At 38.4% G+C, this 19,966-nt stretch overlaps 1 protein-coding gene across 2 annotated transcripts in view; it reads left to right on the top strand.

Moving 5' to 3' along the window:
- The window catches only part of stx1a (syntaxin 1A (brain)), a 54,643-nt gene that overhangs the window by 20,880 nt on the left and 13,797 nt on the right, over positions 1 to 19,966 (top strand). For both annotated transcript variants that reach the window (XM_069706323.1, XM_069706324.1), the window contains exons 4-6: positions 16,235 to 16,309; positions 18,474 to 18,547; positions 19,157 to 19,265. In XM_069706323.1, the coding sequence (XP_069562424.1) occupies positions 16,235 to 16,309; positions 18,474 to 18,547; positions 19,157 to 19,265 (258 nt within the window). The remainder of the gene's footprint in view (positions 1 to 16,234; positions 16,310 to 18,473; positions 18,548 to 19,156; positions 19,266 to 19,966) is intronic.

Here is a 19,966-nt window from a genome sequence, read left to right as displayed (position 1 = left end):
AAATGAGAAATTACAAATCTATTTCTTTTCTTTTCAAGTCAAATAATTTGAAAAGAATCAGGCATTTTTATTACAGGACTTTATTCTCCTCACCTAAAGCATGAATCATAAGTTCCAGGTGTCAATGTGAGATGTTGCCATGAGTGGCAATATGACTGATCACTGATCATTGCAAACAAAGTAACTTTTCATTAAACTGAACTTGGATCTAACATTGCCTTTATTTTAATGAGATGTTTTGATGACAGCTGAATTAAAATCTAAAAGATACCACAGCTAATCGTATATTTTTTTTTTTTCTCCAGAAATGTAACTTTTTCTGCTGGAGTAAACAGAAAACAGAAGTCTTAATGAACCCAGAATTTGTGCCAAATCTGCCTATAATTACAGTGAAGGAAATACTTATTTGATCCCTTGCCGATTTTGTAAGTTTGCCCACTGACAAAGAAATGAACGGTGTATAATTGTAATGGTAGGTTTATTTTAACAGTGAGAGACAGAATATAAAAAAACAAAATCCAGAAAATCACATCATTTAAAAGTTATAAATTAATTGGTACCAACCAGCAAGAATCCTGGCTCCCACAGACCGGTTAGATTAGTCCTCTCACTTTAAGAAATACTCAGAATCTCAACTCTTTACCTTTATAAAAGACACCTGTCCACAGAATCAATCAATCAGATTCCAACCTCTCCACCATGGGCAAGACCAAAGAGCTGTCTGAGGACATCAGGGACAAGATTGTAGACCTGCACAAGGCTGGAATGGGCTACAAGACCATCGGCAAGCAGCTCGTTGAGAAGGAGACCACTGTTGGTGCAATTATTGGGAAATGGAAGAAACACAAAATGACCATCGATCGCCCTCGGCAAGGGATCCAATAATTATTTCCTTCACTATATATCGAAGCCATAGTTAGAGCTATCTGGGTGAAACTTCTCAGATTTAAACCCATATGAGAGATTTTTGAACAACAAAGACTTTTTAGACTTGTTCAATCTGTCAAGAAACAGTGAGGTAACTTTAAAGGCTCATGGTAAAACAAAAACCTTGCTAAGTTCTTCTATTTTGTCACGAAGTTAATTCTAGAAGCTGCGGTCCATCATTAATTAATTCATTGATTAAATTAGATGAGGTTACAATGGCAAACCAAGATTGACCCTTTTTGGCCTCACCTATCGATGTTCAATGATAAAATAAATGTTTAATGCTGTAGGGACTCATTAATGAGTCAGAGAAGCTCTTAATGGTAAGCAGAAAGAGAATAAAGCCAAATGTCACTGTTTCATATGCCGTCTAATGTACGCCGGCAGTAAAAAGCCTCGTACTGACTGATTCCACTGAACAAAAGGAAGAAAAATGACCCAAATCGTTAGAAAGTAATTGAGAAGATAAAGCACAGTTTGTCAGAAAGGCAAAAAGCCCGCCTTTAGATGGAGACTGTAATAGAAGTCAGAGGACCTTGCTGTCCACTTTACCAATCAGTCTTCTCTTCCTCCTTTTGAGGCACTTGTACTTTCACAGTGAAATCTCTTACATTCTTTGTTTGTCCATTTTTCTCCAATTTTCACCTTTTCCCTCTCCATTACTCTTCAGTCGTGTCTTTACTTTTTCAGCCTCTGTAAGCACCGTCTGCCATATTTCTCGGTTTCTCTTTCCTTTTCCCATTTCAGCTACTCTTCGCTTTGCTTTTGTTCAATCTGCGTGTTTGCTACAATCCATTTTTCCTCCTGTGTTTCTGTTCCCTCACACCTCCACCTCCCTCATTTATGTCATGGCATTGATTTAGACGTCTGCTCTCACATGGGGGATGTTACTCATACTAGTAACATCCTCCCCCTGATCCCCGACCTCCCACTTACCTGAAAAGGCATTGATCTGCTTGCAGCATTGGGCATCAGATGAGGCCTTTCACTAGTCTTGAATGTGCAGATGACACCCAGAGCAGAGCAGCAATGAGGCATGGCAAGATACATATTCATCTCCTTTGTGACTGACATCAATGCTCAGCGTGTGTGTGCGTGTCTGCCTGCCTGATAAATGCAAAAAATGCACATCAGTCAGCGCGGTTGATGTAAATGTCAGGGTTGTTCATTACAGCGAGGTCATGGTGTCCTCTGCTTTCTGCCTGTTGCAGTGTGGCCACTGAAAGGGATTAAAATAAATCTGTGTAACACATCCAGGATGCTGAGCAGCGTTTCATATGGGGTGTGTCTGTCTGTGCAAGTCTTTCCTCTATGAATCTAAATCACATACCAATACCTTGAACTGAATAATACATTTTGTTTGTAAACACAAGCCTAGGTTACAACATTTTTTTTAAAAAGCACAACAGTGAAACAGTGATATTGGAAATTGTGTTTTGCATTACTTTTCCCGGCAATATCCACTCCTGGCGACTCAGGCATGATTAATGGTTTTATGGCAAAACACGTGGTCTCGCCTACATATATAAAAAAGCGACATCACAAAAGAACAGCACTAAAAATTGACAACCACACTAGTAGGTCTATTTAGCCATACCTCGGCCCAGCGATGCTTTGAGCTAAATGCTAATAATGAACGATTGAAACCTTTATTGCTCTCAGGGGAAATCTGCTTTGCACAAAGCGCATCAACAACAACAACCACACATGACAAAACTAAATCTGAAAGAAAACATACACATCGTTATGACCAAAAAAAACAAAAAAAACGTAATTTTGGAAATCTATAAAGGACATTAAGTGCCAATCCCAAACAGCCGACAGGAGCTAGCGAAGCAGCTGAATAATACGTGGAATAAAGGATGTGATGCTTCTTTTTTTCTCACATCCTGGCCATGCCATCATGCACACACTGACAATGCTAAAATGCTGAAATAAAGCAGGTATAATACTTACTATGTTGACCATCTTAATTTAGCAATTTACTAAGCTTACATTAGCTTAATGTTATTATTTTGCTGGTTTATGAGCAGCCAACAAATTATCATGAAATGTTGACCTGAAGGCACAGTATAGTTTGTTCTAAAATAAGGCTGGTGCATGTGCTTGGACATTTAGATCAATCCATCACCTAACAATAATGCCGTTGGTTGTTTGTTTGCTACTTAAATCTTTGCACTATTGTTTAGTTAGTTTAATTTAATATTATTATATTTAATTGTATACATTGTACATTTTCATATTTAATATTTTTACTGTTATTTTTATTGCTTAACCTGTATTTATAATGCTACTGTAGCAACGATTTTTTTTTCCCTTGTCGGATTAATAAAGTATCTATCTATCTATCTATCTATCTATCTATCTATCTATCTATCTATCTATCTATCTATCTATCTATCTATCTATCTATCTATCTATCTATCTATCTATCTATCTATCTATCTATCTATCTATCTATCTACCTACCTACCTACCTACCTACCTACCTACCTACCTACCTACCTACCTACCTATCCATCTATCATGCAATGTGTTTTTTTCTGCACGTGTTTCCCTCTCGCTGCCTGCTGTGCTAACAGTCTGTAATGCTGATATTTCTGTAGCTCTGAAGCTTGTGCACAAATGCCTCATCAAAACTAAAGCACAGCAGCATTTCACTGTGAAATCTAATGTACTTTAAGATCCACACTGATTCATTGTTGTACTGAAAATGTTGCTCAAATGAAAGACCAGTATAGTCTTATGTTATTTTTAGAAAGATAATTATCTTATTTCTTCTTCAGAATCTGCTTCACTTATATCTTTGTCCCCTCAGTGTTTTATATCATGAAGCCTTTGTTGAGCGGGGGTGATTGCAGCGTCATTTACTTTCTCTCCAGTCCTCTGATAAACAGGATAATGGAAGAGTCACAACACAGCGTAACATTGTAAGCCCTCTGTTTCTGTTGCAGTTTACCAGTTTCATGAACCCATCACATCTTCTTAACCACCACCCATCTGGCCTGATTCATGACCCAGAACCCCTTCTCCTCCACCCCCTCTGCAGGCTGCGTTCAGGTGTATTTGCTGACTGAGATCTTTCCTTACGATCTCCATGGGGTTAATTCCAGCCCACTTGCGGAGCCCCTAATAACACGCACACATATACTGACACACAAACAGCCACTGTGTAATGTTACCTTTGCCCCTGCATCGCACATTATCCCATATCACAGTTGATCCACCCCCCTAAATGAAGCATAGCAAATCTCCACCAGGGAATTGCAATGTACTGTTTTTCATTTTTGCTTGGTTGGTGTTCAATATGTGTGTTTGTGTGCACAGTAGTGGTTCTTTGAACAATGATGATAGATGAAGTAATCATCAAATCATAACGTGTATTGAACCTGCGGTTCCTCATGAGCACGTTCCTCTAATGCAGGAAGGGAAGACACAAATACATTTTATATTTAGAAACATGATTAAATTCACATTATCCATTAAATAATTGCATTGTTGGTCTTAGTTTTGTAGTACGGTGTTTGTCGGACCTGAGGAGCTTCCCATTATGTTGATCGATGAGACAGTACTTGAAAGATTTTAAAACGAAAGGTCAAAGGTCAGACATGATTGCTCTTCCCTTCGGAACATCTGTGGCTTTCACACTCAGCTACTCCCAGGACAGTGTGAGGTTTATATGATATACATTTTTTAGAAAACCTTTACAAGTTGTAAATCAACATTAGAGTAGTGCAGTATTGGTCTTTGTGACACTGAGACATTGTTGTTTTTGGACGTTACTGTCAAATATAGAGATAAGGACAGTTCACAGTGTTAGACAGTGAGTTCACACACCAACTTCCTGTTTCTGTACTCAGATAACTGGTTACCTGTCATCATTGGATAGCTGAATCCATGTATTTTGTTCAAGAGCATTACATTACGTTTAGCTGTGGAAACTATTTGCCTGCTCATTTTATCATGATCTTTACATTAGGCCAGAAAAATAAATACGTCTGTTCACCACAAGAGATGATTGTAGATTTCAGTGCATGTTTGCAGAAGATGTTAAAATTAGCTCGCTAACACACAAATTGAGTGTTGCTTAATTTGTTAATGTTATACTGTGCTTTGACACATGGATATCGTACCATGTGTTTGGTTCCTTTCCTTCTGTTTTCGCCATCTTTTTTTTTCCGCTGTGAGAACAGTCTCATACATGTGAAATTTATCTGAACATGAGAGCCAGCAAATCCATATGTGCAATTTTATAATCTGTAAATTAAATCATTGGAAGAAGCTGAAATACAGCACACAGAAACATACCATTTTGTAAGTTAAACCCGCTTTTTCAAATTTCTATCTACCTTTGCATTGTCACAATTAGGACTAAATCAATAACACTGATCAAGATCCATTATCTATTCTGATACTCTTCATAGTTGCAGAAGGTTGGAGCTTATGCCACAGCTCAGTGCGGTACACCCTATTGGTCCGCACATTTACACTTATGAGCCATTTAAGGGTTTATTATGCTTGAAATAAACTGTGGCTTCACTGGTCCAACAAAGTATCAGCCACATATCATACAGATGTATTTTGGAGATTTTGTTTTATCCTTCTTTTTCCAGAATACATGAAATACAAGTCTCTCAAGCCAGTGTTCATTTTCATTTTTTACTGAAGAGGCCCAAATAGGTTAGCACAAAGGAAATGTGATGATATCAAATAAGATTAAAAAAAAATATATCACTGTCCATGTTAAGGCACATCAGCAAACATTACACATAAATATAAAACTAATGAAAGGCAATGACCTCTTTTGCACATGTGCAGAATTAAGTTATCTTTGGGCCGGACAGTATTTTAAGATGGTATATTTTAGACAATTTGTTTTGATCAATGTTACCCTTTTTAACATTTCATTTAACATTATATTATTTAATGGCTGTATGAACTCAAACAACCATGAATTTATAACAGAAACATAAAATAAACATGTCACTGAAACACATTTCTGAGACAGATCTCCCTTTGAAGGCATTCACAGGCCCAAAATAGAAATAGTTGTGTGGGAACAGGAGTTAAAATCATGCCTGCTTTCAACCTCAAAGCTAATTACTGTGAAGTTGACATGTTTATCAGATTGTCTGGTTTAGAAAATAAAAAAAATTTGACGGACACACACACACACACACACACACACCACCCCGCCACTAGGAGGGGGTTTTCAAACCGTGTTAGAAAATACAACAAGCCCTTTGTTTGACATATCCTGAGGCCCATAAGGTGTTTGGACTCCGGGAGGAAACCTGAGCAGCGATTGTGCACTGGGATGAAAAAATGATTGATCGAAGTGCACTTAACACGCCCTCCTCATTTTTACATTAAAACAGTAGAGTCAAGCAGCCTGGTGTAAGACTTTGTCGTGCCGTTACACTCGTGTAGCGTGCCAAGGTTAGATTGTAAAGTAATGTTAAACTTGATGCAAAACCAACAGAACAGCAGTGAAGCAGCTTTACAATTTTTCGCTCAGATGTTCTGGCTGCAGGGTTTTGGATGAATCATAACACCAACCTCCAACTTTCATTATCTCACAAATTAATGTAAACACAGGAGCTCTTCTATCCATTCTCACATCTTTTGTGACTTCAGTGGTTGTCGAATATTAACTTCATAACATATTGGAGTACAAATGGTGACATGGGTGTTAACTACACCTCTGAATTGAAAAGAAGCTTAAAATTATTTGTCTATACTTATGCAGAGAAGCTGCCCTTTAACACTGATACTTGAGAGTTTATCTTGCAACATTTCTCAGTCTGTTTTTCCAACTACTTAACATTCACACCCTATGACATCTCAGCCTCCACTTTCTAAAGAGCATCTTTCCTCTGACTCTTAAAAGTCCTCAACTTGCAGTGCCGGAGATGCTTGTTTTAATTGCAGCCTGTGAGTGTTACTATTTCTAGTATCAGATTTTGGCTGAGTGTGCTCCCACCCTCGGAGTGCTGTTTCCCAAAGCTCCTCCACCGTCAACCAAAATTTAAAAGTCTTGTGTAAGTTCCCCTGGCTTGCTGTATTCTCTTTGTTTTTCCTCAGCTGTCTTTTCTTTGTGTCGCTCCCCTTTGTCGGTCTCTATTTTCTTTTCTCTTACATCTCACTCATAATGTCTAAGCTGATGTAGTGTTATCACCACTGAAGACATGGCTTTATACTGTGGAATGTCGATATCCCCATGTTAATTGGATGTGGATGGTTATGTCCAAGGCTAAGGACACAGAGAGACAACGGAGGACAAATAACTCATTCACACAGGGATAGATCAGTTTAACTGCCCTCTGTGCCCTTGACTCTTGACTCTTGAGCCAGCGGTCAGCGACGGCATGTAGGGTTGGGGCTCTCATGTAGATTAGAGTGTCGAGTGTTGGGAGGCAGAAAGAGTTTTCAAAGTGACAGTGACATTGCCACAGTAACCCTGATATACTGTCTTAGAAGATGTTGCAGGAGAAAGAGGCTGTTAGAGAGTAGGAGGATGAGCTATGTGATAAGGGGTGCCGAAAAACAGATACCACTGTATGTACTGTGTTTTACTTGCAGCAGAGAGTGTATGACAGTGATGAATATTAGTCTAAATTAAGGTCTAAGGTTAAAAACATTCTTGTTTGATTGATTGAATGTGCTCTCCAGTCTTTTCTTTCTTTCTGTCTTTTTTAGCTTGAAGAATGCTCTATATTATGGGCACAAAATAAATAATTTGCTCAACATTGAGATCACACCACAATATATGGGAGATGTATACCTGAGTCTGGGCCAGCAGTTCAGTGGGCTGTAGCAGCCAGAGTCTGTCCCCTCTCAAAGGAAGGAAAACACAATTGAAAGCAAGGTGACGCATAAAGCTTCATCTTGGAGAGAGAGAGAGAGAGCTTGTTCTCCTCCCTTTAGTGAGCAGTACCTGCAACTGGATCAGAAACACCTGAAGAAAAAGAGAAAACACACGAGAGGAGTACATAACATCTGGTTTTTGTATTCTTTGGAATTGTAATGTGTGTTGGGACCATTGATTGATGGATGGATTGATTGATTGATTGATTGATTGTGGAGATATCCATTCAGCATTCATCAAATTTCAGGTCAACCTCAAAATAGATTTTTAGGGTTGGCATAATGAGGTTTAAGTAACCTTCTTTTCATTTAACTATAGGCTGCTTAAAAGAGGACTTCAGTGATTAAGCCCTGCACACCATGAATTAATGACGAACAGCAATTCAAAATTGAATCAGTAGATCAAAACTGATGAAATAGTCAGCAGAGATATTTCTATCTTTCCGGCACTATCCTACCATCTGACATCCCTTTTGGACAGAGTGTAATGCAGTGTCCACATGCCACACTGAGGCGTTGCCATAAAAAAGAGAATATTTCATGACCAGGATTTTGAATTGTAATACTTGAATACCAATAATGGACAGTGAGGTAAGTTTGCTGTATCTAAATTCCTCACTCTCCCATAGACAGAGTTTAGTGGTTAAACGTTATCTTGGCTGTCAGTTGGTCATTACCTGTGTTCATACAGTATTCCTGCAGTAAGGTGAATGTCAGTAATGTTTGAGGGATGAGCTCAGGTTCTGAAAACATCAGTCAGCCGGACTCTAGACAATCAATAAGTGGAGCAAACACACGAAGGACTGGTAATATATTTACAGAGAGAGTGAGAGATAATGAACAAGAAAAATGGCCAGGTTAGAGCCTGGAAAGGCAGCAGTTGACCTGCGATAGAGAGGAGGAAACACAAGCAGCTTGGTGTCTTGTCAGTCTCATCGTATCTTGACATCTGACTAACATGCAAACACATGTTTGCATTGTTATAGTATTGGGTCCTGTGTAAGTCTTACTGGTGATTGTAAAGAGGAAACTGGAAACAGTTAGTCTGAATCTTTCCCACGATAAAATATTCTGGATGCACCTGTAAGTCTCACTAATTAACACATAGTGTATTAGTTGTTTAAGCCACAAAAAAAACTGTCAAATCACTGTTTTACCATTGTTATGTGCCAGACTATTTCTTGGTCAGGAACAGTTGCTCAGCAACCAGCAGAGACCCCCGTAAGTTATTAATTAGACCTGCACACAACTCTCTCTAAAACAGATTTCTCAGAAAGAAGCATCTTTACAGAAAATTTCCAAAAGGTCCAACATGTTAAATTTCTGCAAAGAAGATGAAACCTCTATTGCCATGTCTATCAACTTGTTTTTGAGTTTGTAGACCTTGACAAAAATATACTGACGTTATGAAGTTAGACATGATAGCATTGCAACACAGCATGTATGACCTGAAATAACACTTATCTGTGTGATATGGGGAAAAGTCCAACTATAAAGAAAACGACATTGGTAAATATATTTTGAAGATAGAGATGGTTAGTTTAGACCCAGATTTTAAAAAGCTTGAGTTTACTTCCATGTTTAAAAAGACTAATGGGTCACCTGATATCGCTGAGTCATGGTTGATCTACCTGAAGAGTAGCATTGCCGTGCACTCAAATTGGACTTAATTTGTCTGATTCATGTCAGCTGTTTCATTCATGCTTTACAATCACTGCTAAATTCATCAGCTGCTTGTTAGTTGACAAGCTCGTGCAGCTATCTCCAACGCAAAAACGTTCTCCTCATATGCAAAGTTTCTTATAATTGTTATTTAACACAGGTTTAATTTACTTTATGTACAAGGGTGGATGAATACATTTTGAGACTGCTCCTGTTGTGCATCAAAGATGAGCAGCACTATGATGTGTACAGAGCACTGAGAAGCTCTAACCTTTGTTAGTAAGCGCTCCCAAATTTCAGCAAGTTACACAAATGTTTATTTGGGTCTTGGAAATGCAAATGTCACTCAAAACACCTCTTCAGGCTCAATGCTTCATAGCTGTAGGCTTTCTGAAGCATTTTAAGGTTGTCTATTGCTGTTTTCCAGAGTTTGACACAAAATTTGATGTGCACCCTGTGGTCAAGTCCACGGAGAATGTGTCGTACCAGCGCTCACAAAAACGTGCACAACGGGTGCTGATTTTCATCAAGCGTTGAAATTTGTAAGAGTCATTTGGGTTATATATACCGTCCTCCTGCTTTTTACATGTGCATTGCTCGCGTTCAACAGGAGCAGTCTGGGAAGTTATTGATCGAGCCTCATATTCATGTTTATCGAGAGGGGGGATTAGTTCTCCCAACAGAGTTCTGTAATCCTTAATCCTAAATGGTCAGCTCTTTATAATTCAGTCTCTCACTGAAATTGGAAAACATTTGAATGAGCATGTGCCTGTCTGGGCTGCTTTGAGTCTGCATTGTTTCAGTCATTGTGGTTTAATTTTGTCTCGCCAATATGCTGGAATATTATTTATTTATTTTTTTGGCCAACAGTGGGAATTGTTACATTCAGCGGTGTCCATGTGCTCCAGCTGTATGAAGTACAGTTTAAGGCCAATAGCAATATCAACAATTGGGAGATTAGAAAAATATTTTTAACTTTTTTTTTTAACATTCCTGAGTTGGCAGAGTGGCTCACTTGTTCACACTAATGCTTCATAGTTTGCGGGCCTTGTGGTCCGAGGTCTTTTCTGAGTGGCGTTTGCATGTTTCTGACGTGTTTGCCTGGGCTACCTCCCACAGTCAAAGATGTATGTTAAGGTTAATACTCATGTCTGTACCTCTGACCAAGGCACCGGCAAAAGAACTGTCTCCAGGCACTTTATTGTTTGTCTGTCTGATGCTCCTAATATAGGATGGGTCAAAATGCAGAGGATCAGTTTTCCCTCAAGGATCAATAGTCTCTTCTTTCACTTAGTTTTGTGTCTTCTTCTCTGTACTTTTAACTTGCAAGTAAGGTTAAATGGGCCATGAATGTTACCCTTGAAAACAAATACAGTCATTACATGTGAATACATTCCCTGCACCATTTATGTTATCTCATGTGCTCACACTGGCCTTCTTCTTCATTTCCTACATTTCTTCTTGCCTCATAATGTCTCTCTCGCACTACTTCCTTCTGTCACTTTGAAACAATCTGAAACTGGCGAGAGGGCCGACTGCATACATTGCCATAGCAACACAGTCTTAATGATGGCAACAAGCGTGACCTGGAGATTCCATTTGAGAGCGTCTGGGAGAGGGATGGAGTGTGAAGCCACAGCTCAATTGACTCCTCAGTTTTGCCCTCTAATTTGCTTCCCTCTCACTTCTCCCTACTTATTCATCAGTGCCTGCACTCTTCCTCTTTTCACACAGCCAATAATGAGACTGAATATGGACACTTGATCGGGCAGGTTGTCCTCCTCTGTTTGGTAACCATGATGAGGAAATCTAATCTAACTCCTTAACACATATAGACCACACATGGCCTGAAACAGCTCAGTTATTGTGTTATTAACTCTGTGATGCTGGGAGCTGACCTCATGGAACAGGTTACCGGAGATTGCTATGGTTACGCAGAAATGAGAGACACTTTTCCAAAACCGTACATCTCTGGGTTTCTGAACTATCACAATTGTGTGCATGAGTGGGCACAGGGATTTACCTCAACAGAAATAGAAAATGACTTTAATTCATTTATTTCTAAAGGAAATACATTACAGTGTACCTTCCTTCCTAAACAGGTCATCATTGACCTATAACTCATTACATTTCTGTGCTTGTACTGACCAGCAATGAGATTGACTATTGAAGACAGGAACACAGACTGCTGTTTTCTGTGCTGATATTAAGGAACAATCAGTTAATCAGCACAAGTGATTCTGCTCCATTATTTAAAGCTGTGATTCCATTTCTATCTGACAATACAGATAACAGATGCAGATAATTGACTTTGTCCTAACATACAGACAGCAGACCTAGTTTTTTGTGTACATGTAGAGCGAGAGAGACACGCACCAAAGAGGACGAGGCAGGAGGCTCCCTCACTATCAGTCATCACATATTCTTTGTTTTAATGCAGCTGAATTCTCAACATAGTTTTCTATAGGCTACACATTTTTCTGGCCAGAGGAACCATAACACAGGTCAGTGACAGCAGCTGTGCCGTGAGATCGGATATATTGACTTTTAGCGTGTGAGTGATGACAGACAAAGTTGCCCACCCCGCTGCCCCCAGTCATCTATTTACCATCTATGGTCATGGCAATATAAAACCGCAGGTGATTGCCCAAGCCTGTTATGAAGCAACTCTTACACAGCGCACACACACAAACAGACACACCACAGAGCACTACTTATTTATGTTGGCCAGAGGGCCTCAGCCCACCACTTCAGATCAGTTTCTGACCCTTACAACCTCAGTGTACGCTGCATATACGTTGCCACTGGCAGCAAAACTATTGACGAGAGATAGTTTTATTCAAATATACCATAGGATATACCAAGGGTATGCTAATTCTTCAAGTGTTTGTTTTACACTTACTTATTTTTTCATAGTTAGTTCTGTCTTTAGAATTTGATATCTCTGGTTTCCAACACTTGATTTGATTATTGTTCATTTCCTCTGTAGCTGTCTGATTGGATTGGTGTCTCTGCATATCCTCCATGTATTTCATTTTTCTTGCAAACTGCTGCACACTTGTACTTGTCACGTGTGCTTGTGAGACTTGATTTTTACTGGATGTTCTAAAACATTTCTAAAATGATAAGCCTGGTGATATTCCATAATTCATTTTTATTTTTTTGATAAGTCCTGTGAAAAAAATACAGAAGTAAACCTTAAAAAATGGGGTTTAGAAATATGCCTTTTATGTTTTCAAAGGCTAAAAAGTTCCTAAAATCAGTGAGTACTGTGAATTTAGGCAGATGTAACTCAAAGTGGAGTAAATTGTCCATTTGTTTGGGATGATAGTTGCACATTTGGAGGATTTACTGCAGCTTGACAGTGTTTATAGAACTGACTTTAAATATACCACAGTGCATGTTCATGAAGAAGCATCACTCAGCATCAATAGTGTGGCTCAATAATGCTTTTTTATTTTCATTGCAATCTTCTTAGATTTGCACATTTTCATCATTCATGCAGTCCTCCAGATGGATTCATTTACACCATTTTGATATCAATTCTTACCTTCAGAAGTGCTTTTCTACTATTAAGAGAAAAAGACTTTCCTAAAATTTCTCTACTAATTAGTTGCTCTTGGTCCTTTGTTGGGCCTGATATTCCCCCGATACTCATTATAGATTTTTCACTTGCCATTGATTATATTTTAACCAAACACATGTGCAAATGCGTCTTATAACACTTAACAAACATATAGTAATAAAGTACCATTCTACTTGTAGGGGCCTAACAAATGAGTATTTTCTTGTTGCACTAAACACACCATTTCCAAAACATAAGTGAGTTATTTGCATCACATGATCCACAAACTCTGTCCAACATATATCAGAACATTGGTGTGTTTTAAACAGCACTAGACAGTAGGAAAAGGCTCTTCAGTGTTTGGCTACACAGGAAGTACATGTTTGAAGAACAAATTCATTGTTGGTCTTCTTACAGCATTTATTGGCAAGAAAAAAATAAAGATATCATCAGATTTAATCTTGAAATATTTAAAGCTGGTTTTCCTGGTGGTTAAGGAGTTTGCTGACCTTGTAATCGTATCTTGCCATGTTGCAGTCAAATAAAGTGGAAATCCTTGAACAATATTTTCTTCAGATTGTGCATGTTGACCTTTACAGCTGGATTTGAAATGAGTTTGTTCTGTGAACAAGTCAGAAGTTATCAGCCAGCGCTCTGCATGTCCACAGCTCTGTCGCGCTGAGCTGTGTGTACCGCAGGCTGATGTCCGTTGATATGGAATAATGTCTGTTAAAATAGATTAAAAGCTTCCCGTGCTTTGCAGATCAATGTGTAGTAGGTTCACCATCTACATTGAACTGTTATAGTTTTAAGTCGTCACACAAGCCGGACAGAGGACTTATCCTGCAGCTTGTGTTAGTGGGTATAAGCTCCTGATGAGATTCAGATGATACACCTCATTCAGTGTGAATAAAATAAAATGACAACACTCCACTTATTATTCTGCTTTTGGTTTCTGTTCAGTGTGCCAGCCAAGGGGGCTGTCTTGCCTGCTTTTAATCATTGGAGTGTGATATCTCAAAGAGCCATGAAGAGCACTCATATAATACTGTATAAATTTTCAATGCAGCTCTTGAGGAGGAGATGATACGATTAGCTCTTCATTTTTCAGCTTTTATCAAAAAAATGTGCAAATATTGTGTTTTATAATTGAACATGTACCAGTGATTGAAGTCGTACTGTGTAATCAAATTATCCACCGAGGCTCTGTCTGTAATTGGTTGCAGATGTTTGCTGTGAGTTTCAGTTCAGCAGAGCTACCACTGTGTCAGTCTCTTATTTATCGTTGTGATTTATGCAGCATTGAAGACAGAGGAAACATGAAGAAACAAACTCGTTATATATATATATTGTTTGTGTGTGTAAATGCTACATACCAAAATGAAACCTACCAGAATACAAACCAAAACATACTATTATCTTATTTGCAGTGGAAATGTCCTTTATGGATTGAAACAGTGTTTTGCCTTATCTGCAAATATGCCTTTTTTTTTACAGCATTTTGACTTTGCTTTCCCTACAATGACAAGTCAAAATGTCTTCTGTGGGAAAAGGTCAGTATAATTAACCTATATACAATGTGTGATACAGTTTATTCATCTATTTGTAAATGGAATTCGGTTATTAATAATTACACTGTTGTGACAACAAAATAGTATCACTTATTGTTTGATACACTCAGATAGATATTATTTGTAAAATGTACTGGTTGCCAGTCTTGTTAAAGGTGACAACAAGTGAAATAGTTTTTAACATTTACAGTAATTGCATACAGCACCTACTTTGTCTTCCTATACATTGAATTGCTGACAACAAAAAATAAGATTGTTTTGTCAGAGCGATTTTCTGTGCAATTATAAAAGAAGAGGTTCATTAGGCATAATTAGGCAAGTGAACCATTTACATACGTCTGCAGTACATCTCCATAAAAAGAGAGTTTGTTTTCACTGTTATAAATGGATTGGCTACAACTTAACGACAGTTTCTTTGAAATCAAAAAGTAACCACATCTTTTATTGATTTCAGAGAGAAGGCTCAGTTAATCCAGAAGCTTTACAGCCCATAAAACCGATGTGCAATCTCCCTTGTACGATAACCTGAACTGGTCTGTAAAACAGGATTATGAAGCTATTAGTTTCAGTAGTGGATTCAGTTTATTCAGTTTTTCATAAATAACATGACCATATGATGGACAATCACACCTGAGGTCCTCCATCATTGCTGCTGCACTTTGGAGTTTGCACTGGTCACAAAAACTGTCTGAAACTGTAGACATGCAGACAGACAGATCTATCGATAAATCATGTAACACAAGGCTATAATTCTTATCATTAAACAGCATTTTAACCTTCTCCCCCACCACCACCAACAATTAGCCAGCAGTGTAGAGGTATGACACATTTAAGCATATGATGACAAAATCAACATAGTCTTTTTATCTGAGCATCTGAAACCAACAAATATTTTGCATTTTTGCTTTAAAAATGACTGAAACGCTTCATTAATCATTGTAATATTTGCTAACTCGTGATTGATCATTAACTAATGGATTGATTGTTGCAGTGGTAGTGTTCACTGTTCACAGTTCTCATGTGTCACACCATGATGGCAGGATTTTTATACTGCCTTTGGATGTGTCTGTAAACACATTTATCTGCTGTATATATCTGTACATTTCAGTAGTGCTTTTGTGCATTTCTGTCCCTCGGATAAGAACAGTTTCCATTCAAATAGCTGTCAGTATGACAGGCTGGAGGATCTGATCATCTAAATCTGATCATCTGACAATATGTTCCTGTTCTAGCCCAGATTGTGCTGCCATCCATTGTGATTTTACTTGATGATGTGGTCACCAAAATAGCGCATATTGGTTGTCCACACCCACCCGTCTACCCACATGAGAGTTTCTTCTTTGTGTGTCTGTAATGTATAATGTGTATGTTTGAGGATGTAGGCCCTGAAAGAGGACGGAGGACCGCAGTGAGATGTGAAGGATGCTGGTACTCTCAACTCAAAATAGAGAGAGCATGAAGAGGCCGACTTGTGCTATTTTTGAGTGAAGCTGATTATTTACTTAAAATCATTCCTTGTGTGTCAGTATCGACTATCTGTCTTTATGAAACTCGCAAGTCCGCTAATCTCTCCTCTCCTCTCCTCTCCTCTCCTCTCCTCTCCTCTCCTCTCCTCTCCTCTCCTCTCCTCTCCTCTCCTCAGAAACTAAAGCTGATCTCGAGGATCTAATGGCAGACATCAAGAAGTTGGCCAACAAAGTACGCTCTAAATTAAAAAGTGAGTATAATTTTTCCATCTGCAGCTGTAACTGATGATTATTTTCTGTGTCAGCTGAACCTTTTGATCTTTTGTTTAACTAATTGAATGTTCAAATCCTGACAAATGTCATCTACTATAGTGCTGGTAACTTGGCACAATGCTTTATTTCTGTTTTTGTCTGATCAGCAGCAAAAAAGTGGTTGCTTTAAAGAGTCTTTGTTTTTAAAGTTTGAGCAGGATGTTTTTGAACCAATCAGAGCAGAAAATTTATTAGCGACTATTTTCTTAATTGATTAATTATTTATAAGCAATTTTCAAGCCACAATAATATTTGAAGGTTTCAGCCTCCTAAATGTGAGAATCTGCTTCCTCTCCGTGCCTAACGTCACAGTAAACTCAATATATTGGAGTTTTTGCCTGCCAGCATGCGATCAAAGGAATTCTGACAAGTAATTTTCACTGTTTTCTGACATGGCATATAAACGATTGATTAATCGATTCAAGAAAAGAAGTGTCAACTTAATCGGTAATGGAAATAGCCATTAGCTGCTTTTCTGAAATATGTAATGCAATATTATGACACTGCTGATTTCCAGTGTGAGCAGCTGTTTGTTTTGTGCAGTTTGATGGTGCTTCTACAGGAGAGGAAAGAGGGTAACAAGCGAGACATGCAGGGACAGCGGACTGTATAGCTTTTGGCAGCTGACAGACAGCTGTACTGCAGAGTGATTAGTGTCACTCGCCTCAGAGATGGTGGCTGTGATTCACATGATTGAGCACACACAAAGTTGTATTCACACTTGTGCTCACACTTACCGTGTGCAGGCATGATCACACACAGAGGGTCTCTGCTTGTTACTTGTGTTGTTGCCACAGGACACCTTTATGTCGATACTTCAGGAGCAGACAATAGATGATTCAAATGGTAACCTCAGTAGATTTATTATCAATTTAATATATCTATAACAGGGAAACACTCTGTTATTGATAAATAGTTAAGACAATGGTTATCTTTTGTATTTTCCTAATAATCATACTTTTTTCTGAGTCTTATTCGTGTTCCGAGTCATTTCCACCGAACCATCTAAACAACTTTATAAACTGTTCATTTCCAACCCAATGAATACCACTTGTCTTTTTGATGAGTATGTGCATTTCTGATATTTGATGCCCTAAACTTGCTTCATGAGGTAAGTTGTTTCTCTCTGTTTGAAGGAATGTATCATTTAAGAGAAATGTTAGGGTTAAAAGAAAAGTTCCACATTTTTGGGGGGTTTTGGTCATCAAAATGCTTCAGTTAAACCTCCAGTAAAATTTGTTCGTACCCATACGGTAAAATAAAAAATCACTGAATGCAACAAACTTTCTAAATCTCTTATAAAGTATGCAAGGTCATGCAGCTGCAGGTGTTGACATTTCACTGTATAACACGTGTCCCAAGGTGCAGGATGTGGTACAGCCATCTCATCCCACTTTGAATTACAGAGAAAAGGGGGGGAGAACATGAGTAGGCTCCTACATCTCTGTATAATTCAGTAATTGACTGAGTACATCACATTGCTTCACATTGAAGATCTATTAATTTAAATCATTATGCTCAACAGCACCTCTACAATTAATTCCTGAGGTGTGACTGTGGAGCAGCAGTGGAGAAAGTGCTTATTACATGCACAAGCTTAATTTATCAGAAGAGTGTCTCCTGAGGAAGAAAAAAAGAGCAAAGTCATTGTGGTAATTTTTACCTTGATGAATTCCTTGATAGTCAGACCTCTATGTCATTTACAATTATTGTCTTTCCATTTGAGTGATTGTGTGATCAGTTAATATTTAGTTCAGGGCTTGACAACTATAGAACAGATAACGTTGAATTTTGGTGTGAGTATTCACAGCCTCCAGAGGATTATTGATTTTGATTTAAAGTCCTTGCATGAGCCCATTTCTGCTCTCATGAGTACAATACGTTTTGAATTTATTAACCTCATCATCTTCTTTCAGGTGACATCATCATGAGATTCCCACCGGTAGCCCCACTTCTGCTTAGACTCTTTGGACATTTAAGTCATCAGCATAGTGTTTGATTCATCCGAATACTTTTTGAGGTGTAATGAAGGTAACAAATTTGTAGACTTCATACTTCATTTTCAAGGTGACCAAATGTACAATTTTTGTGTATTTGTCAAAGGTATCCTGCAAATCATTGAGCAAGAAGAGGGGCAGAACAGGTCGTCAGCTGACCTGAGGATACGCAAAACACAGGTACAGTTCAAGAGAGTAACAGCTGCGTCCCTGCTGCATACTAACCCTCCACAATATGTATACTAATTGCTATAGTGTGCTGTTTTTACAGTCAACATGAAAGAAAGTCCACTTACTTTACCTTTGTGTCCCTATAGAATAACATCAATCAAACTGCATCAAAATGGATGCCACTTAAGCTTCACCAATAAAAACACAAAAATTGAATACTTACTTTTGTTTTCTGAAATCTTTCTCGAGTCATCTCACTGCTAACTGGAATTACTTTAAAGTTTTGCATCAATGAGCAGCTCATTCATTTTCTCAGTGCTTTGTATTGTGGGACAGTAATGACCATATATGCATATGCGCTATGCCTGCTAAGTTGTTTGAGTGTACCTGATTTTGTAACTTTTCCAAAATGAACACATTCAATTTGCTTGTAATTAGTATATAATATGCAATATAGTATATATGCAATATATTAGTATATAATATGCAATATACATAGCTACTCTTGTATGTTTTTGCCCTCCCACTGCCTATTAATTTGATTTTACCTCTGAATTCGGTGTCGGCTGCTTGCATTGAGCAGGTTCAGGTGAAGTGTTTTGTTTTTCCTCTTCCCAGCACTCTACACTGTCCCGTAAGTTTGTTGAGGTGATGTCAGAATACAACACCACTCAGTCGGACTACAGGGAGCGCTGCAAGGGACGCATCCAGAGACAGCTGGAGATCAGTGAGTAGACCTGGGAGACAAAACCCTCCACCCTCCCTCATACTGACTGCACACATGTTAGCACGGCATGGAACAAAATACCTGCATCTTGTTTTAGTCACACTGTTGCCTTCTTGTTCAGTTTCATTTGCACAGATTTGGCGAGTTCATGCTAAAAACGAGGAGTTCTGATTTGCAACAAATCACTTGTTAACATGTCTTAGTCACTTGACAGGAAACACAACACAGTTTTAGTCCTGTTGAGGAGGGGGACATGAAGAACAATGTTCACTGAAGAACAATAGTGGAAAACAATCGTGACATACTAATCTTTGTGTTGAGGTGTCATGTGGTGACGTTGTCATATTTGGTCATATCTGACCAAATAAGACATGACCACTTGTACTTGCACATCTTTTATCCTTAGCTCAAGCATCGTCCTCTTCATCTCCATCCTCACTGTGATTAGTCAGATGTTTGACACATGTTATTAGACCTTAACAATATTGTCTGCACTCCCATTTTCTACCACTCAATAAATATTCAAAGTCATTTTACATCTGCAGAGTAGATCAGTATTACCAACACTATTGATACATGCTGTTTGTCTCAGCTGCCACACATGTAGTCCTTCTTGCAAGACTTATGGACAACTACAACAGGATTGACTTGAATGAACAAATAATAACTGTTCCAATTCAGTCAGTGAAAAGTGAAAAGTA

Source organism: Brachyistius frenatus, unplaced genomic scaffold (genome assembly GCF_029030835.1).
Source record: "Brachyistius frenatus isolate BFR_SWC_R1_liver_20210118 unplaced genomic scaffold, ASM2903083v1 Contig_62, whole genome shotgun sequence".
Taxonomy (NCBI): domain Eukaryota; kingdom Metazoa; phylum Chordata; class Actinopteri; family Embiotocidae; genus Brachyistius; species Brachyistius frenatus.
This window is presented reverse-complemented; position numbering and strand designations above follow the sequence as displayed.